At 53.5% G+C, this 23,175-nt stretch overlaps 1 protein-coding gene across 4 annotated transcripts in view; it reads left to right on the top strand.

The window, feature by feature from the left end:
- Positions 1-23,175, top strand: part of KAZN (kazrin, periplakin interacting protein) — a gene marked incomplete at its 3' end in the record, with an annotated part of 459,901 nt that overhangs the window by 326,518 nt on the left and 110,208 nt on the right. For all 4 annotated transcript variants that reach the window (XM_082865287.1, XM_082865285.1, XM_082865286.1 and 1 more), the window contains exon 2: positions 9,719-9,910. In XM_082865287.1, the coding sequence (XP_082721413.1) occupies positions 9,719-9,910 (192 nt within the window). The remainder of the gene's footprint in view (positions 1-9,718; positions 9,911-23,175) is intronic.

Here is a 23,175-nt window from a genome sequence, read left to right as displayed (position 1 = left end):
TGGTCAAAGGACGCAGACCTCTTCCCGGAGAGAATTGGATTCCCGGGATGTGGAGCTGGGTAGGCAGAGCTTCCCATGGGAAAGGCGGGCCCCCCCCAAGGTTGTGGAAGAGGATTAGCTTGGCAATCGGGCCCAAGACGAGTCTGGCTGAAAGGTATGTTTATGGGACAGCTCTGCAGGAAAGACGGGTTAAACAGCACCTAAAAGAGAAAACAATTATTGTGAAATATGAGAAAAAGACAAAGCCTGCATCACCTGGTACCTGCCAGGCCCTCCCCTACCCACCTGTAGTAAGAATTACCAGGCGGCTCTCCCAGGCCCTGGAGCAGCCTTGGAATTAATACTGCTGAGGAGTGCCTGGGCGTTGTTTGAGAATCTGCTTGTATTCGGTGAGTGCTGTATTGTGTCCCGTCACCCCCAAAGCTTTCAGTGTCAGGACCACATGACAAAGGCCCAGAGAACACGGAAATCTCTAGCAAACCATAGACCCAGCTCTTGTCTGCCTGCCCCTGGCCCTGTTCCTGGCCTAGTGGGTGTGTCTCCACATACAGGGGGGATGGAGGGAGGGATGGGAGAGTCTATGTCCCTGGGAGAGCAGAGGTAGACCATGAGGGCTGTTTTCAGCTCCCCACGCACAGACCAGGCTGGAGGGGAGCCTGGGCTGGGTGTGAGGGGACCAGACAAGCAGAAGGAAGTGATGTCAAGTCTTCCCTCCCCCATCTCAGAGGCCCGGCCCTGAGGCTGCTCTTCCCAGGCTACGGTTCCCAGATTTCTCTCTCCACAGACAAACCGTTACATTCAATCAAGTCCCACCTGGCTGGATGTCCCTGTGGAATTCCAGTCATTTACAGAGCCTTGAGGAACCTTCGGGGCTGAGTCTAGAACCGAGGGCTGCATGGCTGCCTCTGCTGCCGCTGCCCTGGGCTGTTTGAATCCAGCACTCCTGTCCCTCCTTGGCTGTTGGGTCAACTTAGCCAAGAGGTTCTGCGATCTCAGGCCTTCCAGGCTGGGGGAAGGATGCAAACAGTGGTATCTGTCCCAGGAGGGTTTGAGGGCCCCCTTGTAACTGCGGGCCCTGAGAGGACACATAGGCTTTGCCTGCCTTGTGGGGCAGCTGTACCGCAGGAGAAGAAGTAGAATAGAACTCAGTAGTGACCAGAAAAGACTCTGCAGCCAGACCACCCGGGTTTAACCACATGTTTTCTCCACGCCTCAGTTTCTTCTGTAAAGTGGGTGCATCACCTTGGGTTATTGGGAGGATTGAGAATTGATGGTGTGAGGATTTAGAACTGTTCCGGCATGCACGAGTGACTCAAAAAGTGTTACTGTTATCACCGTGATGATGGTGAAGAATGAATTCAAGAACAGAGGGAATGCAACATAGGAATGCGGCTGCCTCTTTCTCTCCATGTGCTCCCCCCGCAGAAAGGCAGAACAGAGGAGGTGCCCTTAGGCCGCTGGTGAAGACCCTCACCCCCTCAGCCTGGGACGTGGGCTCTGCCAGCGACCCCCTCTCTGACTCTGCCTTTTCAGGACTCCCTTCCGCCATCAGGTACTGGCTTCCTTGGACACGAATACATCTGGTTCTGTTTAGTCTTGGGGCCTGGGAGCCCATCTCTTATAGGGATTTGATATGAATCATTGTACCTCAGTCTTAACATTTTAACCCTCCAAGAACCATCTGATTCCTAATTTTTAGAACCAGCATCATCCTAATGTTCTGAGACTACCACCTGGACCAGATTTGGCAGTGAGGACAGCAACGGCAGTCCCGGCAGCAGTGGTGGCTTTTGAGCGCTCACAGTCTGCCGGCCGCTGCTGGACCAGACCATGGCGGGGGCTGCACGACCCACAGGCTGACCTGGGCTCCGTCCCACACACCCCCAGCACCTCCGAGCTCAAGCGGGGTCACAACAGCCCTGCGTGGGTGTCATGAGGATCCGGTGAGATGAAGCCTGTAGTCCAGTGGGTGGCATCCCGCACAAAATCGGGGCTCAGAACATGGCAGTGCCGTCAGCCATCGTCTCTGCCAGAAAGGGTGTTTGGACCAGAAGGGAACCATGGCATCATTAAGCAGAGCGTCGTGTCACCTGGAAGTGACCTCCATCCGGCCAGGGCCAGCGGGGCATGGTCCAATTTGTCTGCTACAGGGCAGGTATAGCTCAAGTGAACGGAGGTTGTCCACAGAGCCCGGGGTTGGACTCAGGCTCCCCTTTTCCTGAGGCCTGCTGGAGGGCAGGGGGCCGGTGAGCTCGATACCTGGATTTGGGGAGAAGATCTATAAAAGTGAGTGAATGGAAAGCCTGGACTGTGTTACTGCTATATATGTATATATGTGTGTATGTTTTTAGGTATAATTTCCTACAGCAAAGTGCACAGGTTTTGAGGGTACCGTCTGGGTTCAGAGAGTTTTGACAGATGTGTGTTTCGCTGTTTATTACCCACGACAGGCAGCCAGGGACTGTCACTCCAGCCTGCCCTCCCTTCGGAGCCCCCTGTGCCCTTGGTCCTGCCTTTGCCCTGCAGACTGGGTGACTCAGCCTTCTCTGTCATTTAATCCACCCCTTCCGGGTTGGGAGGCCCACAAGTCTGGGCTCCCAGGTTCTTGGGGCCAAGGCCTCTCCTCGGAACATCGGGAAGTTTTGCCCTTTTCTATAATAATGATCTTGACGAGCTCCATATGACCCCCATTTAGAAGCTTCTGGAATGTTTCCACTTAGATGATTGCTTTGTTAAATGTTTACTACAGGCTTGGGAGACTGGTCTTGGCTCCAATTTCAGATAAACTCAGAGGTCACTTGTCCTAAGGTCAAATAGCCGGGAAGCGGGGGAGCCGGGACTGAGCCCCGGTGGCTGACCCAGACCAGCCTGGCCCACCTCCGCCCCACCCCGCACTCAGCGCCGTCCTTGTGTGGTACCTCCCAGGAGCCCAGCACTGGGCTGGCGCTGGGCGTCGGGTGTGAGCAGAGCAGAGCCCCTGCTGGCTCCATGGCCACATCCTTCTCCAGGAGCTGCGTGGGAACGGTGCCCCGGGGGAGGGCCATGCACGGAGCGGCCCGCTCCCTGTGACCCACCTCCATGTGGGAAACAAAAGCAAGCCCATACCTGCTGGGGGGCACGCCTGCCTCCCCTGCCATCCGTCAGGGCAAGGCTGCGGCGGCCCGTGGAGTTTGTGGCCCTGTCCCCCTGCAAGACAGTACAGTGGGGGACTTCCCTGGGGGTCCGGTGGCTCAGGGTCCGCACTCCCTATGCAGGGGCCCCAGGTCAGGGAACTAGATCCCACATGCAGCAACTAAGAGTTCACATGCTGCAACTAAAGATCCCACGTGCCGCAACTAAGATCTGACGCAGACAAATAAATAAATATTAAAAAACAAAAAAAGATAGTACAGTGCAAGAGTTTGGACTGGGGTGGGTGCCGGAGCTAGACCGCTCTGACTCTGCATGACGCTGGTCAAGTCACCTAAATCCTGTGCCTCAACTTCCCCATCTGTTGAAGGGGGTGATGATAGCAGGACCTACTTCATGAGGTTATTGTGAGGACTCACTAGTTATCGTTAAGGAGTGTAACAGACTCACCACAGAGCCTGGAGCACATACCATGTGCTCCCGAAGTGTTAGCAAAGGAATCGTCATTGTGATACACGGTGGTTACAGTATTATTGCTGTTCGGACCTTTGGCTTGGGAAGGCCAGACTCGTAAACCGGCGACTCACCGAGAGAGCTCCGAGCCTCTCGCTGCCTGTTCGCGCATCCTGTTCTTGGACGGTGCCCCACGGTCACAGAGAGTAAGTGTTTTTCTTTGTCTTCTTCCTCTCCCGCCCCAGCCCTGTGAGCTCACAAAAATTAAGCCAGGAAAGGACTTGTCGCAAAACTGGGGGCTCTTCCCCAGGGCTGGGAGCGGTCACCTCCCTCCTGTGCTGTGTGGATTCCTCCACAGTCCCCACCTCCTCCTCCCACTGCCCAGAATTCACAGCTGAGGCGGCCGCAGCACCCCAGAGGTGCTGGCCCTCAGCAGCCACCTGAACTCGATCTCAGCCGGTAGCACGTGCTGCTGTGCTTGGTTCTGGAGAACTGGTAGATCAGCAGGGAAATCAAAGGCTCTCCTGTGCCAGATGGCCCTGCCCAGCTGGTGCCGCTCCAGGTCTCGAGACACAGGTGCAGGGCTGAGCTGTGCTCACCAGGCCCCAGGCTCTGTTCTCTCCCCTTGGCATCTTTTTTTGCTCCCTGTGCATGTTGCCTCCTTGTTACAACATTGCTGCCACAGCTCTAACCACAAGTCCACTTTCCAGACAAGAAGGCACGGAGGAGGCAAAGCCCTTTTTTCTTAAAGGGCAGTCTTCCTCAGGGACTTTCGCCTACATCTCATCAGCCAGAACTGGGTCACACACGCAACTCTAGCTGCAAGGGAGGCCAGGAAATGGCGTTTTAAAAATGGCGAGCACTCGCTGCTCTTACAAACAAAAGGAGCTGTGCTACAGAGGGGCAGGGTTAGGGTCTCCCCAGCTCCCTCTGTCACCTGAGTAGGTAAGCCACACCCCCTTGCCCTTGGGACGAGGCCTCTGGGGGCTTCCACTGTGTGGCCTGCCTGCTCCCCCCAGGGCAGCATCATTGGTAACTGCTGGCTTCCCCGGGGGTGGGAGAGCCACTGTCTCCCAGGCAGTGCTTACTTCCGGCTTCCATGGCCTGGAGCTCTGCCGGGTTTGTGACTTCTTTGGCACCAGGCCCTTTTACCACCACCGGCCCCTGCCCTAAGGTCCGTGGTTGCCCAGCGTCGGCAGAAAGGTATGCAATTGATCTTTCCCTTTTGTGGCCCTGGGCCAGGGCCAGTGCGGTTCCTCCAGGAACATGGCTCCTTCCCCAGCAGCTCTCCCGCCTTTGGCACAAGGCTCCCTCCTGTCCGTGTGTCTGCAGCCCGCACTGCACCAGGTGCTTCACAAACCCCGCTTCTTCCCTTCCCCACCTCGTGCCCCTGAACGAGCACTGACCAGGAGCTCCGTGCCCCGACAGGGTGGTCTCTGTGCTTTTGACATGTGACGGGTGTGCCTGAGGAACTGAGTTGTTTGTTGTGACTAATTTACGCTTAAGTAGCCGCGTGTGCCTGGTGGCTGCCTCACTGAGCAGTGCAGCTGTGGACCAGAGCAGGGACCCCTGTCCCGCCAAGGGGAGAAATGCACAATCGGTAGCATTCATCTAGATTCCTGAAGAGTGCATCCCTCTAAGGGCACTGATATTATGAAGGCCCAGAGAGGGATAGTGACTTGCCCAAGGTCACACAGCGAGGTAGCAATCCCTCTGAGACAGCAACCCAAGTCCTCCAACTTTCACTTCTTCATTGCTTCTGAGGAATGTGGTCGCTCCCCTCTGTGAGGGGAGGAGGAGTTGGGAGCACAAGAGCACACACAGCATTCTTCGTGCTTAGCACGTTTAAGTGTATTACCTGTGAGTCTCATTCCCATCACTCCCATTTCACAGGTGAGGCCACTGAGGCCCAGGGAGGGGAAGTGCCTGTGAATGGTCCTGAAGCCTGTAAATGGGCTTCAGTCTTGTGAGGCTCTCTGTGATTGCAGTCCCAGGGCTGTCACCCCTCTCTGCCCCTGGAAGGGTCCAGGCTGTGCAAGGTCTAGTCCAGCCAGGGCAGGTGCAGTTAGTAAGCTTGGACAAGGCTCTCTCTTTTTGTGGAGTTGTTTTTCCAGCCTGGTCTCCTAAGACTTGGTTCCTGCAGGAGATGTACTTGGTATCCCGCCCTCCTGCTTCTTCAGAGCCTGACTCAAGGGGCGGGGCCTGGGTGTCAGGTACACCTATTAGCAACGTGAGCGCAGGAAAAATTTGCCTTTACCACTGTTAGCTCAGGATAGGGGCACCCAGCCCCGTCTTGCTCTCGTCCAAGAGCAAGGGGCAGAGGAGGCTGTGCCAGGCTGTTCTGTGCCTTAACCTCCTTCCTCCTGTGAGATAATTTAGTGACACAGCCCTTTCTCATGATGGCCTCGTTTCATTGCAGTGGAAGTAGGGTTGCTGGATAAAACACAGCATGCCCAGTTACACTTGAATTTCCTATAAAGAACAAATCAATTTTTAGCGTAAGTATGTTCCATGCAATATTTAAGACATGCTTATACTAAAAATTATTTGTCGTCTATCTGAGATTCAAATTTAACTGTGCACCTGGGCTTTTTGGGTTTGTTTTGCTTCACTTTGTTTTATTTTGCTAAATCTGGCAACCCTAAATGGGTGACATTGTCCCCAAGCAGTGTACGTGGCAACTGAGAGCCAGAAAAATCATGGGGCCTGCTCAGGGTCACGACAAGTCCCTGGCCAGGACTGGATTTGAAGCCAGGTCTCTTGGAATCCTCTGCCATTTGCATAGACAGCAAACAACCTCAGTGGCTTCCTCTGGGCAGTTTAAGGAAGCCCAGAAGTCATGCCCGTAAAATAAAATCAAACAGCCCTGGCTTCCACTTGCCTGGCAATGTAAATATAAACGGGGATGCTTAGCAGTCACTCACACCTTCTCGTGAAATAACCGTTTGGTGACAGTTGAGTGGGGACAGGCCCCGGCAGGATGGGTGACTGGGGAGAATTGATGAAGGAGGGTGTCTTGGTCCGTTTGGGGTTGCTAGAACAAAAGTAGCCAGTGGCTTATAAACAACAGAAATTTGTTTCTTAAAATTCTGAAGACTGGAAGTCCGAGAGCCAGGCATTGGCAGATTCCGTGTCTGGTGAGGACGCTCTTCCTGGTTAATAGACAGCCATCTTTTCGCTGTGTCTTTTGCTCCACCCTCATGACCTCCCAAAGGCCTCACCTCCAGGTACCATCATCACATGGGGCACTAGGTTTCAACATAGGAATTTTATGGGGACACAGACGTTCAGTCTGTGGCAGGAAGCAAGAATGAAAATTCCAGAGTCTTAAGGACTGCTAGAGACGGCGAGCCAGGGCTGGGGGCACAGAGTGGTGGTTGAGGTTAAGACCTTTTATGATCTGACCCTGTCGCACCTCCCCTGGCTTCCGTGCTCTTCCTCACCTGTTGCTGGTCACGGGTTGCCCAGGGGCCTTTCCAGCCTTCTCACCTTTGCTCGTACTGTCCCCGCTGCTCACTGCCCTGCCATCTTCCGAGGCCCATTTCAGATGTTCCTGTGCGCCAAGCACGTGCCACACCTGCTTTGCATTATGCTTACCTGTGTGTGCTCCTTCTACTTGCTGGAGATTTCTCGGGGCCAAGGGTGTTCCCTTCTTTTTGAACACCCTGCTCCAGGCCTGTCTTATAGGCGACCTGCAAATGTTTGTCTGGAATGAGGGCAGGGGAGGGGCCCCCAATGCAAACCTCCTACTTTGCAGTTTTGCTAAGAGACCTGGACAGTTCCCAGCCTGCACTTGAGTCTGTCCATGTCAGAGCAACCAGGAGGTCCCTTGCAGACAGCCTGCCTCCCCGGGGTGCAGGTTTAGGTTTCTGCAGTCCGTGTTCGCTGTGGGGTTTGGGAGCACCAGCCCGAGGGGGGGACCTGTCTGGGACCTTCACCCAGGGGTCTCCAGTGCCTTCAGCGGCAACTGGCTTGGGGCAGGTGCCCATGCACTCTTGCTGGGTGGGCGGAGGGCTGGAGGACATCATTCGATTGTCGCGTGTCATCATACAGTATTCCGGGCACTTGAGGCTCCTCAGCGAATGAGCTAGAGCAGAGCCAGGCCTGCTCTCGGGGAGCCGTGCCCACTGGGCACGCACGCGGTAACGCGTGGGTGGGCCTCCCACATTAACGAGGGGTTTGGGGTGCGTTGTCCAAACTGCTGTCAGAAGTGGACCACGGGTGAGGGCCTCTTTAGGGCTCTTGAGGTGACAGTAGGGCTGAGACTGCCCGACAGGGAGGAACCTGTGAAGAAGGAAGGAAGCTCTTCCCGCGGCCCTGAGGCGGGACAAGTCTAGCGCCTTCCAGAACTGCAAGTCCCCCCGCAGGTGGCCTGAGGGAGGCCTCCGATGGGCTGATGGGGCGGGAAGCCAGGGAGGGTTTTCAGTGCAGGAGTGAGGTGGGACGCCCTGCACTTCAGGCTTTTGTGGGGAGGTTGGGTGGGGGCCAAGGGGCTGGGAGGGCAGGGCGGCCTCCCCTTGTGCGGGTGGCAGCTGGACCCAGGTGGCCGCAGAGGAGGCAGTTGAAGTAGACCAGAGAACAGGGGCTGGAGCCCGTGCCGCTCTTCCCCAGGCTTCTGGGGGCGGAGGGACCCCGGGCCCCCGAGACCTCAGCTCTGCTCCCCGTGGCCTGCCCCCCACCCCAGACCTGGCTCTGCCTTCGTGTCCAGGCTCCCCAAGGAGTGCAGGTTGTAGCGCCTTAGAGAACGCCGGGCGCTGCTAAGAGGGTCAGGCGCCTGGGGAGACGCAGCCCCCGTCTCACCGGCACTGAGCGCTCGCCGTGTACGCTGAGCACATGCCCTGGACCAGGCTTCCTCCTGCGTCTCAACCCTGAGGGTTAGACCCATTTTATAGAAGGGGCGTGTGAGGCTTAGAGGGGAGGGGACTTGCTCGTGATCACACTCCTGGTCAGCGAGGGAGCCAGACCGGAGACCCGGGACCTCGAAAGCCGTGCCGCAGCCATGGCCTCTGACCCTCACAGGCGAGGACTGCATCCCCTGCTACCGTGGGAGCACGGGACAGGGTGGTGTCGGGGGGCGGCTGTGTCGCTGGAAGAGCAGGGAAAAGGGTGTCGCAGGTGGAGGGCCCTGCAGGGGCAAAGGCCCTGAGGCTGGAAAGAGCTTGGCCTGTCGCACAGAGAGGGACCAGCGTGCAGGAGGGTGGGGAAAAGGGAGAGAGCGATGTGTGAGCTTATGATGCAAGCCAAGACCAGCCGCTCCAGCGCCGGCTTCCGTGAGCATCTCAGAACCTCTTTTTTTTTTTTCTTTAACATCTTTATTGGAGTATAATTGCTTTACAATGGTGTGTTAGTTTCTGCTGTATAACAAGGCGAATCAGCTATACATACACATACATCCCCATATCTCCTCCCTCTTGCATCTCCCTCCCACCCTCCCTATCCCAGCCCCCTAGGTGGTCACAAAGCTCTGAGCTATGCGGCTGCTTCCCACTAGCTATCTCTTTTACATTTGGTAGTGTATATATGTCCACGCCACTCTCTCACTTTGTCCCAGCTTACCCTTCCCCGTTCCCGTGTCCTCAAGTCCATTCTCTACATCAGAAGCTCTTTTAATCGGTCTCTGAGTGAGGTGAGCATCTCGGCCTGGGTGTGCACTGTCCTGAGTAATACTGTCGCGTTGACTGTGCCCAGAGTCGACCAGGTCTGGGTTCACATCCCACCTCTGCTACCTACTCACTTTTTGCCCTCGTGGAGTTTCTTAATCTCTCCGAGCCTTGACTTCCTAGTCTGTGAGATGGGGGTGAAGCATCCTGCCCCCGGAGGTTTTGGTAAAGCACGGAAAGCGTAACTGGGAGTGCTGCTGGCTTGGGACTGCAGTGCTGACCCCTGAGAGCCCTAGAGAGTGTGGTGGGAGGCAGGGAGTCCCGCCAGGCGTGCTCTGCAGACTGTGGGCGGGGCCCAGGACTGGGGCGGGGCCTCCTTGCAATAAGGTCGTTCGGGGGGTTTTCCTACACATAGTAGGACAGGCCCTGAATGCAGAGCAAACAGGGAAAGCCAAAGCACCTTCAAACTGTCCCCAGAAAAGTGAGCGAGCGGGAGCCACTGTCCCCCGCTCTAACCGTGTGCCCTTCTCCCCTAGCACTGCTGCGGGAGGAAGTGTCCCGGCTCCAGGAGGAAGTCCACCTTCTCCGGCAGATGAAGGAGATGCTGATGAAGGACCTGGAGGAGTCGCAGGGCGGCAAGTCCTCCGAGGTCCTCGCGGCCACCGAGCTCAGGGTCCAGCTGGCCCAGAAGGGGCAGGAGCTAGCCAGAGCCAGAGAAGCGTTGCAGGGTGAGTGACAAGTGGGCGACAGCTCCCTCCCCTCCCTCACCTGGGCCTCAGCTGGGGCCACAAGGACACCAGGAGCCAGGGTCCTGCCTCTGCAGGGGCAGTGACGTGGCCCCAGGAGCCTCCCGGCGCCCAGGCCCCAACCCAGGCTGCCCCTTCCTTTTTGGGTGGAATCCTGCATCTTGCTGGGTCGGGTGCAGATGTCATTCGCTCCTGCAGTGTGACCACCTCGTGTTCTCCATCACTGCCGGTCATGGGGCGCCTCCTTCTGAGGTGTGTGAATGGCAGGTAGTTACCTTTGCTGAACGAGGATGCTGACCCAGAAGCTGGGTCGCCTCTTACTCAGCGCTCTCAGGGTCCTGCGGCACCTCCCCTCACAGGACAGTGCGGGGGTGCTGGGCTTTGTGCTGGAGGACACATCCCTCCCCCACTTCACTCGTGCTCACGGCGGTGGGCTCTCCAGGGGAGGGCTCAGGCCTCTTCTCTCGTTGCTAGCTCTGCAGGAGCTCCCCTCTAAGGAGCGCAGCATCCAGCCCTGGGTTGGGGGAGGAGTTAGGAGAGAAACTGCTTTAGGAGACCACTGGGCGCACGTGTCCGCTGCTTTCCTCAGAGCCGGCCTGGGGTACTGGCAGCCGGCATACCCATCTCTCCTGGGAGCCACCTGCCCACACTGTGTCTCACAAGGTTATTTGAGAAAGGTTGGGAGTCATCCCCTCCCAGTCCTGCAACGTGAAACGTTGGGGGAGAAAATATCTTGGGTGGGGTCTGCCTTGATCTCTTGAGCCCCGCTTAGTGTCTTTGATTCTCCTGGGGGGGGAAGGGCAATAAAACTTGGCCCCCTCCTTTCCACTTACCACTTCCTAGAACGATAAATACTCTCTCGATAAAGACTTCATTGCTGAGGCCAAAGCAGGTTTATTCCTTCGGTTGATTTCGGGCTGCTGTAGCAAAGACCCCAGAACAGGGTGGCTTAAAGAATCTGTTTGTCTCTCTCTTCTGTGACCATCCCAGGGGCCATTTCAGGCTGGTGGGCATCTCTGCTCCCCTCGGCCTGTGAAGGATCCAGGGAAAGGGCCAAAATTCAGGGTCAGAGATTCCCTTTGGCAAGAGCGTGGCCGTAGGGAGTGCTGGGCGTCCGCGTCCCAGCTACAGGGCTAACTGGGCGGGGAGGGAGAGGGGATTGTGCTGGATGGTTAGTCGGCTCTCTCCTTGTGGGTTTCCCTGACCACAGGTGTGACGGGAGCAGCAGAACACTGGCTAAGCCAGCTGTCTGGCCAACACGCCACCACCCGTCCCCCAGGAAGCCTGGGATGCCGGTGCGCCCTCACCCGGCTGCGCCAGCCCCTCTCTGCGTTCTCCCCAGCAGTACATGTTACTCTTAAAGCTGGGTAGACACTTTCCTGTTGGGGTGTTGTTTCCGGTGGAGCCACCTGGACAGTGTTCTGGGTGGTCTCTTCAGGCCGTAGCAGGCAGGTGGTCTGCGTCACGGTGCAGCTGACGCCGTGTGAGCAGAAGTCACTGTGCCAGGCACGCGTGCTTTCTCTATGCAACCCTCCTGCGGTCCAGGCAGATCTATACAAGCTCCCTCCACTCCCAGCTTCCCGGGGGCCTCGGAACATCCCCACCCTTCTCAGGAAGGAGATCCAAGTCTCAGGAGTCTCCCATGGGCACGTGTTGCTGGGTCCAGGCCGTGTGAGCTGACGTCCTTTGGTCTCGCCAGGTTTCACGATCCTGCAGAGTCGAGGCTGCCTCAGGAAGCAGCCAGACGCTGTCTCAGCCTCCTTTGCCGGTGTTCATTCCAGGACAGAGTCACCTGCCTTCTGTGTCCTGGGCCACGGAAAGAATTCTCACCTGTATTCCCCCTTCTGTACCTGGGAGGAGGAGGAATACCTCTCTCTGCTGTTCCTGTGCCCAGGGGTGTGGGCAGGGGGTGAGCAGAGGCTCATTTACCCACCGACTGCCCAGCTCCTGGAGCAGACGGCTCTCCAGACCTCAGTGTTCTGATCTGAGTGATGGGACAGTAACAGTGAATTAAATGAGGTCGTGTCTGTGAAGGCGGGAACCATGATGTGCACCCTCGTCCGTTTAGCCCACAGGGCACAGAGCTATGCAGGCATTTCTTCCCAACTCTGTGCTGTACGATTTCTTATCCATCCGCAAAGGTCTTCAGGGCCTTGCTCAGGGACCCAGAGATCCCCCAAAGGCGACTGCTTTGTAGGAACAATAATCTCATCAACAAGGACTCGTCAGTATTCATTCAAGGAAAGCCTTATTGAGCACCTACTGTGTTCCAGCACTGTTCTATGCACTTGGTCTACCATTCACCCCACCACTCCTGCTGGAAGGTTTTAACCCCTTTCACAGATGGAGACAGCTGAATGAGGCTCAGGGAGGTTAAGTAACTTGGCCAAGGTGACAGAGCTAATTAGCAGCAGAGTCCGAAACTTTTTCCACTGCACTAAACACCTCATCTCCCCTCTGGATGAGGTCACGAGGGGTGAAGTTGGCCTGGACAAGAGAGGCAGGAGGCCATCCTAGCTCAGTCACGGGGACAGCAGACTCTGGCGTCAGATCTGGGCATGAATCCCATCTCTGTCACTTACTAGCTGTGTGACCTGGGGCAAATTCCTTAACCTCTCTGAACCACAGTTCCTTTGCAGAAGGCAACAGTAACAAGACCTACTTTTCTAATAATTGAGGCCAATAATAGTAGCTACTTCACAGGTTGTCATGAGGACTAAATGAGGTATAAAGTGCTTGGCCCAGTGCCAAGTACCATTAGTGCAAATACTTAGTGATTATCTGATGAGACAGGGCTTGGCAGGCTTCCTCAGATCTGTTTGGAGATGTTGGTCACCTGATTCCCATTTGGGGTAGCCCAGACCTTAGACCCCCTGAGCCCATCTAAGTTCAAGTTAGCAAGCAACTCAAGCATCCTGCCTGGCATTCTACAAAGTCATAAATAAGATGCTTCCTCCCCAGCCACAGCACATGGTGAGTAAATTGCAGACAGATGTGGGCAGAAGGAGGCTGGGGCATGAAAAGGGATTTATATGCCCATAATGAGAAGGATGAGAATAAATGCACAAGCCAAGTACGCGGCAGATGTTGGGCGACACTTGTTAATAACCAGCGTCCCTGCGGTGGGAAAACGCAAAGCCCCCAAAGACTTCCACTCTGGCCAGTCCCCACCGGCCCACCCTCAGTCTTTGGTTTGGGGGTGGTTGAAACTGGAATTCTTCGGCACGTGAGAGGATTAGGAACTCAAGCAAACATGCAAACATTGATGGTTCCAACATCAAAGCAACGAAAAGAATCAAGTCTGGCGAGAATGGGGGTTTAGAAGTTTCCTTTGTTTCTGTGGGGACGAGTCTGGGAATGTTTGGTTTGGGATTTTGGTCTCATCGTGAGTTTAAAGGCAGAAGCCCTGAATGATTGTTTAATAAGGAATGGTGTCATCGTGTGAGTAAACTCACCCCAGAGTCCCCGCATGACTGCAGCCCTACACCTGTGGTGAGCTGGTTGCCCGTGGGACCCCTGTGGGGTGTCTTGATTTCCCCAGGCCCTCTCAGTTGCATTGATTTCTCCGAGAAAACGTGTCTAAATCTTCAATTTATTTTAAAAGGACAGTACTAAACCCATTACATGCTAACATTATTTTTAAATGAAAATGACTGTATTTTCCTAAACAAAAAGATTTGAGGGAAAAGAGCAGCATTGTTTCACAATTTTGCAAAAATTTTTTAATGTCTGACTCCATAGAAGACTGCTGAGTTCTCGTTAACTACTCTTTCAGTCAGGCTACTATGATTTGTTGTTTTGGTTGAAAATCTAGCATCACACAGATGTGTAGCTGGAAGAGGGAAGAGTGTATTAGTTGCCTTATTAGATAATTATGCATATTTTTCTTTGACTTCATACTACCTCACCAAATGGTAGTTTCTTAGAGGTTTGCTGAGTGTGGAATTATCCAGTGAAGGTTTTGTGCTCTGTTAGGATGGACAAAACCATTGGTCTAATTGGTGCTTTGAATGGCTGTTGTACCCACACATGATTTTTTTTTAATCTAACATTGATCACTTGGAAAATATTGGTTTACTGAGCAATGCACATCCTCCAAATCTTGGCATAGTTCAGTATCCAACATCAATAAGTCATATCTGTTAACATCACCACCAATCTCATTAGAAAAGTCTTTAAGTCTTGAGGAGCTGGTGAAATCATAGTGGCAGATCAAGTTTGCCCAAATTTGGATTTTTACTCAAAAGTTCAAGTTTTATCACTGGCAACAAATACTGTCACTTGTTTTCCTAGAAGTAACAGGCTCACTTACTTCATGTGTTCACTTAGTTCAGTAGTTTGCCAGATACTATAGTTTGTACGTTGGTCCTTCTTTCAAGTACAAATGGTGAGCTACGAAAAAGTGGCTAGTTTAGCTAGCAACTCAAACAGTTGCACACATAATTTTCCTTGAGACAGCCCTTGTACTTTGGTATGCAGCAAAAGAACTTTAAGTGTTTTTCCCATTTTATTAAAAAATATGTACTTGTACTTTGTACTTTGTATGCAGCAAAAGGACTTTAAGTGTTTTTCCCATTTTATTAAAAAATATGTACTTGGGAATCAAGTTTTAATAGAATTAATTATTTTTACAGCTTCATCAAGGTTATTCTTAAGTAAAACTGTCCTCCCCCCTTTCTTTCAACTATGAGTACATTGTGTAAAGAACTCAGTGACTGCTAATACAGTTTGATGCCACTGTTACGATTTCTGCTAAGATGTCAGCATTTTACCCAGCATTGCTTTTGCACCAGCATTGCAAATACTAACACAGTAAAACAGGCAAATAATGTCAGAGTGTTATTATGAAAATAGTTTTCCTCTTGGACCCCCTGCAATGTTATTGTTGGTGGTAGTGGTGGTGACAGCTAGCATTTTTGAGCACTTTTTATATGCCACACACTTTAGCTCCTTTAATTCTCACAATAAGAGTATGAGGTGGGCTGTCAATGTGCCAAGATTACACAGCAGTACCTGGTTAGGGCCAGGTTCAGAGCTCAGCAGGGTGGCTCTGGAGCCCTTAGGTGACACTGGCAGGGGCAGAGAGGGCATTACTGCAGGGGAAATAGCTTGAGCAAAGGCAAGAAGGCCAGCCTGTGTATGGGGGTGGGAAGGTGGAGGCTTTGCATTCAGGGCTGTACCCTGAAGTTCAGGGACATGGAGGTTTTGAGCAGGAGAGAGCAGTATGAGGAGTGAGGTGTTGAAGATGTTCCTGTGTCCCTTTCCCACCCTCTCCTTGCCTTTGCAGCCTCGTCTCCTTCTAGCACGTGGATGCACATGTTATGTACACGTGCTTCCTAGATGTGCCTGTGGATCCTCTCCCTTCTTTCTCCTCTGAGTCTTTGCCTTTGCTCTTCTTCTCCCCCAGCCTCCTGATGGTCACTTTTCCTCCAAGTCCTGATTCAGGCTCTGCTTCCTCCAGGAATCTTTCTGAACCATCTCCACTCGATGGGTCCGGGGCCTGTGGTTGGCAGGATCATACCCCTTCACCCCCAAGACGTCTGCATCCTAATTTCTAGAGCACGTGAATATGGTAGTTCACGTGGCAAAGGAGAATTAAGGTTGTTAATCAGACATCCTTAAAATGGAGGGATTATCCTGTAGGCCCAGCGTAATCCCAAGGTTCCTTCAGAGTGAAAGAGGAGGCAGAAGAGTCAGAGATAGAGAAAGTCAGAGAACAGAGGCTGGACATTCAACGTGAGGACCCAGTCCACCATTGCTGGTGTTCAAGGTGGAGGAAGAGTCCGCAAGCCAAGGAATGTGCGTGGCCTCTAGAAGCCGGGGAAGACAGATTCTCTCCTAAAGCCTCCAGAAGGAATGTAGCCCTGCCCACACCTTGAATTTAGCCCTCTGAGACCCATTTCAGACTTCTGACCTCCAGAACTATAAGATACTAAATTTGTATCTTTTTAAGCTACTAAATTTGTAGTTATTTGATACAGCAGCAGGAGGAAACTAATAAGGGCCCCTCCTCCCTGGACTTCACAGCCCTAGATGCTGAGCTCCCTCAGGACTCAGCACACATGGAGGGGCGTCTGTTTCCTACCCGGTTTGCCACTTGCCAGGCTCCTACAGGCACAGTACCCAGCACAGACTCAGCCTCACCATCAGAACAAAGTCGATGATTGGTGAGCATGGCGGAGAAGAAATGATGCCCAAGTTTCCTCTCTTTAGCACAAGGAATAAGCCCTGTTGGGGCCTTTTCCCTGCCTCACAATGAGTCACCTGTCCTAGACTGAGCTCCTGGCAGGAGCTGAGCCTTATTATTTAATTTGCTCATTCAACAAATGTTTCACGAAAACTTCCCCACAATAGAACCTGTGCCTGTGGCTCAGATAATTCAGAGGCAAGTGGGACCCAGGCCCTGCCCAGAAACCCACAACATACTCAGTGCAAGTTGGCTGAATAATATATGTTTTCATGACCAACAAGGCTTGAAGATAAGAATCTACACCACAGATATTCTGCTTGAAGAGTTCTGGGGTGCAGAGAATGTCTTAGGCCTTGAGCAGCAGGGGACACCAGTGTCCTTTAGGTTCCTAGCAGGCGTGGCCATGCTTTGGCTGCCATTGTAACCAGTCCTGCAGGCAGTGGGGTGGTAGGTGGCCTGAGTGGCTGTTGAATAGAAAGATGTGTTACTGATGCTGGGATGGCTCTGCCCACCTGCTTTTTTACACACACATCCTTGTCTCCAGAGCTGTGTGGGTTTGCAAAGCAACTTAATGTTTCCTGTTTCCCTTCCCACATCCGCACTCCACCCTTTGTCTCATTCCTTGCATCAAAGACTTGTTCATCTTCTGGGCCGTCTGTCGCCCTGGGTTGAATTTATGTTCTCCTCTTCAATAAGTAAATCGTACATAGAAGCTTCCACTGTTTCTTAGGCCATCTAGCCTGATGCCCTGGGGGCTGCTGCCCCTCTGTCCCACAGCACTGATGTTGAAGACGCTTAGCTGGTACATCTTAGAATTTGGTGGAAGCTTCCAGAGAGTTTTAACTTTACAGACAGAGCATCTTCCTAATATACTACCGACTGTTTTTCACAGTTGACAGATCCCCCTTGAAAGCTTCTCAGACTCCAGATTTGATCCAGCTGAAAATAATCTATGGTCAGGTGGAAGAAGTGTCCAGAGTCTTTGCTGTTCTGTTGCAGCTCTGGCTGGGCTGTGTGTCTCTAGCAGGTTAGCTGCTTCACCTGGCAGCTGGATTCCCAAAAACGAGCACATGCCCTAATGCACATGTTTTTTAACAGGTGTTTCTTTGGAGTAGTTTGAGGTTTCCAGAAAAGTTGCAGAGTCCCTCTATGACCGGTTTCCCCATCCTCAGCATCTTAGATAGTGCAGTGCATTACAGGGACGCTTTTCAAGCCGCTTCCTGCTTTATGTTTGCTATTGTCTGATTGGCCAGAGCAAGTCACATGACCAAGCCCAGCATCATGTGGGCGGAGACTCTGGAGGCTGTGGTTGCGGGGAGGTGGGGTTCGTTGGCAGCCATGACTGAGGATCCGCCACAGAGAGCATTTTAAATAGAATCATATCCAGAATCTGCTTAGAGTCCTGGTGTCTGGTGACTGACAACACATGGCATCGACCTTGTCCCTTTTGACTCCTTTGCTTTTTACAGGTTTTTGTACCCGAGTGACTGATGTCCTCTCTCTTCTCCCTGTCTGGGGTTTTCGTCCTGGGCCCTTGACTCTATGAGTTGGAAAGGCAGCCAGTCCAGTCCCGTCCCCCCAGGCCCCCTTTGCCACCCTTCCCGCCTGCCCAGGCCAGAATCTGTTCCATGGCCCCCCAAACAATTACGCTTTCTGGGGTCTCCTTCAATGCTTTGGGTCCAATTCTCAGTAGACTCCACTGTGTATTAATGTTCTGATTATCTTGAGAAAAGAGGAAGGACTGGTTAGTTTGAAAATACTCAAGACACCCTCCAGGACTCACCCTCCACATATCCAAAGCTTGCTTAGGAAGCAGGTACCAGAGCCCAACCTCTTCCCTATTCAGAAAAAACCTTGTACGCCCATTCTGTAGTTGGGATGACTGAAGTGTGAGCACATAGTAAACTGCTTTTGAGCAGTAATCACCACAGCTAACGTTTATTTAGCACTTGGACTATGCCAGGCACTCTAATTGCTCTGCCTGCACGAGCCCATTGATCCTCCCAACAACCCTCATTAGGTGAGTGGTGTTTATTAGCCTCAGTCTCCCCATCTACAAAATGGGGATGAGAGAGACTAAGGATTTTTCTAATCTCCCGGCTAGTAGACTTGAGAGCCCACCCTTGATGTCCAGTGACTCTAGTTTCCAAACCTCTGTTCTTAGCCGATACTCTTTTTATTCTAGGCGTCTTAGGGGTGGTTGTAGCAGTAGAGAGGAAGGGAGTGAAACCGGGAAGAGAGGAGAAAGATGGACAGATCTGGGTTTGGAAGCCCAGCGTTCTTAGCTGTCACTCGGACCCCTTGAGGCACCAGGATTTGTGGATTCATTCTTAGTCTTTGCTCTGGAGCTTGTCCCAGGGACTAAAGGCGTCAAGGCTGGTCTCGAGGACACACACGCCAGGAGCTTCTCTTCCCGACCTCCTCTCCTTCCTCTCCTCTCTGTTCTCCTCCTCTCCTTCACTGCTCAGTGAACACACTTCAGTCCCAGGAAATGCCAGTGGCCTCGGCTGCCATATTTAAGAAGTGAGCAAGGGCTGCAGACCTTGAGCTGCTGCTTTTGGTTAATCCCCACTCCCCGCCCAGAAGTGTCAGAGATTGATCGGCTGAGAGGAGGAGAACAGAGCGCAGTGTGAGAAAAGCCAGGTTCTTGATATGCCTTTCATAAGACATTGCCCAAGACCCTGTTCAACCCTGTTTGGAGCTGTGGCCTCTATCACTGTGCAGGCCCATCTTGCCGTGATGGGGTCAGGACATGGCCCTGAACCCGTGGCAGGAAGTGAGAGCCACACTGGCCTCTGTCCTGGGAGAAGAGCTTTGGTGTGAGCCAGGCCGGGGCGGGAGGGGGCGGTGGGCTTCAGAGCTGGCCCTCCTTCTGGGGCAGCCATGGTGGGTACTGGCCCAAGGTGGCCATGGACACAGGGTCAGGTCTGAGAGGGACCTCCACTGTGATTCTCCTCAGCCCTGGTTGACTCCCCAGGGGATGCTGTCCTGGCCTCAGACAGGGATCTGGGGGTGAGCTTCCTTCCTGGAAGAGCTGCCCCTGATGATGGCTGAACAGGAGAGGGGGGAGCAGATCTCTGTGGGCCTTGAGCGCAATATGAGGTGTGGGTGGCAGGCAGGGGCAGCACAGTTTCACTCAGACGTAGCAAGCCTTCTCGGGGATCTCCTGGGCTGGCCCTGTGCTGAGGCCTCCACCCAGCTCATCTTCACATTCTCCTCAGATCCAGCCCATGACATAGGTGGAGTTAGCCTGACTTTACAGTTGGGGAAACTGAGGTTCCAGGAGGGTCATACTGCATGCTGGTCTCAGTGTTTGGACTTGAAGTCTCATGCCTGACACAGATCCCTTCCTACTGCACCAGCATTCAATTCTGATCAGTAGAAATCTCTTCAGTGTTGATAAAATCTTACCTAGAACCCCACTCACTTATTCATTCAACAAACACTTGTTGAGGTCCTCCTATTGGCCAGGCATTGTTCTGGGCCTTTGGGGTGTATCTGTGAGCCAAACAGACAGATCCGTTTCTCATGGATCTGCTGTGTAACAAACAGCCCCCAAATCTCACCAGCATTTTTCTTACGTCCCATGATTTTGTGTGTCAGGGACATGGCAGGGTGCAGCCGGGTGATTCCTGAGTTCCACATGGTGGGTGAGGGTTGTGGGTTCTGCTGTGGTGGGCTGTTCCACTGGAGAGTCCAAGACAGCTTCACTCACGTGTCTGGTGCCTTGGTGGGGTGTCTGGGCTCAACTGGGACTGACAACCCACACACCCATTTGTGGCCCCTCCAGCAAGGTCGTCAGACCTCCTCCACAGGCTCAGGGATCCCACAGAAGGCGTTCCAGGAAGTCAAGGAGCAAGCTGTAAGGCTTCTTGGTCTCAGACATTACTTAGTGTCATTTCCGCTGCGTTCAGTTGGTGACAGGCCAGCCACAAGGCCAGCCAGACTCCACCCTATAAAAAGCACGTATGGGAAGTATTATTGTGTCCATCTTTGCGAAAATACCATCTGCCACATAGGGGAGGGAGAAGGCCAACAGCAAACAACGAACATCGAAAAACTACGTCGTATGTGTTAGAAGACTGTCAGTACTAGGGGGACGCAGAAATTGTACAGTGAGATGAGACAGGACCCAGCCATGCCACTCCCAGGTTTTTACTCACCTAGGAAATATATCTATCTGCACAAAGACTTGTACACAAATGGTCCTAGCAGCTTTCTTTGTAATAGCCAAAAACTGGAAGCAGCCCAAAAGTCCATCAACAGAGGAATGAGTAAGCGGACCAGTATATCCTACGGTGGAATCCCGCTTGGCAATAAAGCAACAAACTATCGAGACATGCAGCCGCACGACGGGTCTCAAAATCATTACGCTGAGTGCCAGGGTCCAGAAAGAAAAAAGTATATCCTGTGTGGTTCCATTCATGTGAAACTCTAGAGAATGAAACCTAATCTGTAGGGACAGAAAGATCAGTGGTTGCCCGGAGGGTGGGAGGAGGGGCAGGAGTGTGGCTTTCGAAGGGGAAGAGGAGACTTTTGGGGTGACGGATACGTCTCTATCTTGATTGTGGTGGTGGTTTTGCAGGTGTTTACGTATGTCAGGTTATATCAAATGGTCCACGTTACATATGTGCAGCTTATTGTATGTTATTTTATTAGCAGTAAAGGTGTTTTAAAAAGAGGGTGTGGTAGCTTAGGAATCCTGAGCACGAGGCGTTTTGGAGTGAAGGGCATTCAGTGCCCCACGGGCCACACTCAGGCAGCCTGCAGCTTAGCCTTCATGCTGGCCTCAGCGGGCCACAGAGGGGACCCAACCCCAGGTGGGAAGCGCCCTGTCCTATCAGGGCACCAACACCCAGGGCTCCTGGGCTCCAGAAACAGGCAGAGACCAGGGAGGTCCAAGGCTGCCGCGTGTGCTGTGGCCTGGGCTCCCAGCCCAGCTCTTTACATAGGTCCAACGACACGGGCTGGCCAGTGGCTATGACAGAAGCTGCTAACAACCGGGTGAGCTTCATGCCCAGAGCCTGACGTGGAGACACAGAAGGAGGAGAGGCATTTGGGGGCACTGAGCTAAACACTCAGAACAATCTAGAAAGGAGCTTTCTGATTCAGCTGGAGGCCAGGTGCTATGGTAGGGAAAAGATGGAGGTTAAAATCCAATGGCTTGGGAATTCCCTGGCGGTCCGGTGGTTAGGACTCCACACTCTCACTGCTGAGGGCCCGGGTTCGATCCCTGGTCAGGGAACTAAGATCCCACAAGCCCCGCTGAATGGCCAAAAATAAATAAATAAAATTTAAAAATCCAGTGGCTCCATAATATCTTAAAAATTAATACTTATATTTAATGTATAGGTAATGAATGCAATTTTTTTATACTCATTGAATATTTCCCTGGGCCAGGAATACATGGACTTTAAAGAATGATCTCGGATAGGCTTCACCATTTTTCTGATGAGAAGGTTGAGAGCCCGAGAAGCGAGCTGCTGAAAGGTGGGATTTAAGCCAAGGAAGGTGTGCCTGGCTCTAGGACCTGTGGGGTATAGCCAGTGCCCTCCACAGCCCCATGGGGAACCCGCTGCTGTTTGTTTCCGTGGCTAACAGGTTTTTAAATGATGAGTCCTTTGTGACGTGTGTCTCAGGGACAGGCTGGGCCTGTGAATCCGAGGCCCCGGGGCATGTCGGAGCGGGCCGTCCTGAGTCAGGAGTTCAGGACTCTCCTACAGTGTTGCCCTCAGCCTCTGCGGGCCTCATCTGGTGGGAGGGTTGGGCTGAGCGTTCTTCTGAGCCCCTGTTGTCAGGTACCGTGAGCAGAATACTACTCAGAATGCAGGGGGAAATACCTGTGTTGCGGGGAGAACAAGCCAACCTCTGAGAAAGCCAAGACAGCAGCCTGACGCTGCCCACTGACTGCAGAAGTGGTCATAGAAGTGGTGCTGGTGTCAGCGTGTCCCTGGGTCACACCCGCTGGGCCTCTGACTGCCGCCAGGCCTCCCACTCTCACCCCAGCCCAGGACCTACACCCCACTGCTGACCGGCAGCCCTTAGCCTCTGACCTTCACAGCCCCTGAACTCCAGAGAAGTTGCTCGACCAGGAGCTCTGCACCATGAAGATCTAGAAGAATCTTTCTGATTCAGGCCTTGCCAGCAGAGTGGTGCCCAAGGAAAGAAAGGTCTTTAGCAAGAACCCATGGGCTCAGGCAGAAGGAGGGGGATGGCCAAGGGCCAGTCAATATCCCTAAGCCCTTCCGAGCCCTCAGGAAGTGGCTGGGCCGTGCTTCTCTCGGTCAGTGTTGGCTCCTGGCTGCCCTGAAGATGGGCCTGGTTAGATGCAGCTAGAGAAGCGTGGGTCATCCCGGTGCTACTAACCCTTCTATCTCCCACCCAGTGTTCAGCCCTGGACCCAGCACGTGGCAAGGGACTCATAAACAGGTCTGAGATGAAGGTGGAAGATGGAAAACAACACAGAGCCGTTGGGACTGTCCCTTTTGGGGGAGGTGGCTGTTGACTCAGCAGTTTAAGGCCGGGAGCGCCTTGAGGTCGGGGCCTGAAGTGTGTTTGTCTCTGTGTCCCTATGATTGTCCCACTCCTGCTGCTGAGGAGTGAACAAGGCCGGGGAAGCAGGCAGAGCGGAGACGAAGCGCGCGCTGGGCCCACAGGGCTGGCACACAGTAGGTGTGCAGGAAACGGGCCAAGAGCAGGGGGAGGGCTCAGCCCACGTGAATGTACCCACAGTGTGTGACAGACCCGGAGGGTCCTGTGCGTGGGCGGCGCCCCTCAGCCTGGCTTCTTCAGTTACATGACCCACTGGTGTCATCTCAAGCTCCGACCTGTGTCTCCTGCCAGGATGACCGTGGAGTGCATCGCGCTCCCTGCCCCCTCCCCAAGCCAGGCGCAGGCGTGAGTGGAGAAAAAGCAAGGGCGCAAGCCTTTCTTTCTTCTTCCTGGTTCAGGTGACTGCAGACTGGGGGAGAATCACTCCCTTCAGGGGCAGAACGGGCTGGGGTGGCCCTGGGTGGCACGCAGCGGAGGGATGGACTGGGAGCTTTGGCCAGGTTCC

The sequence above is a fragment of the Leucopleurus acutus genome (assembly GCF_964270905.1).
Source record: "Leucopleurus acutus genome assembly, chromosome: 2".
Taxonomy (NCBI): domain Eukaryota; kingdom Metazoa; phylum Chordata; class Mammalia; order Artiodactyla; family Delphinidae; genus Leucopleurus; species Leucopleurus acutus.
The sequence above is the reverse complement of the archived record's forward strand: the minus strand, read 5'-3'. Positions and strand labels throughout refer to the sequence as shown.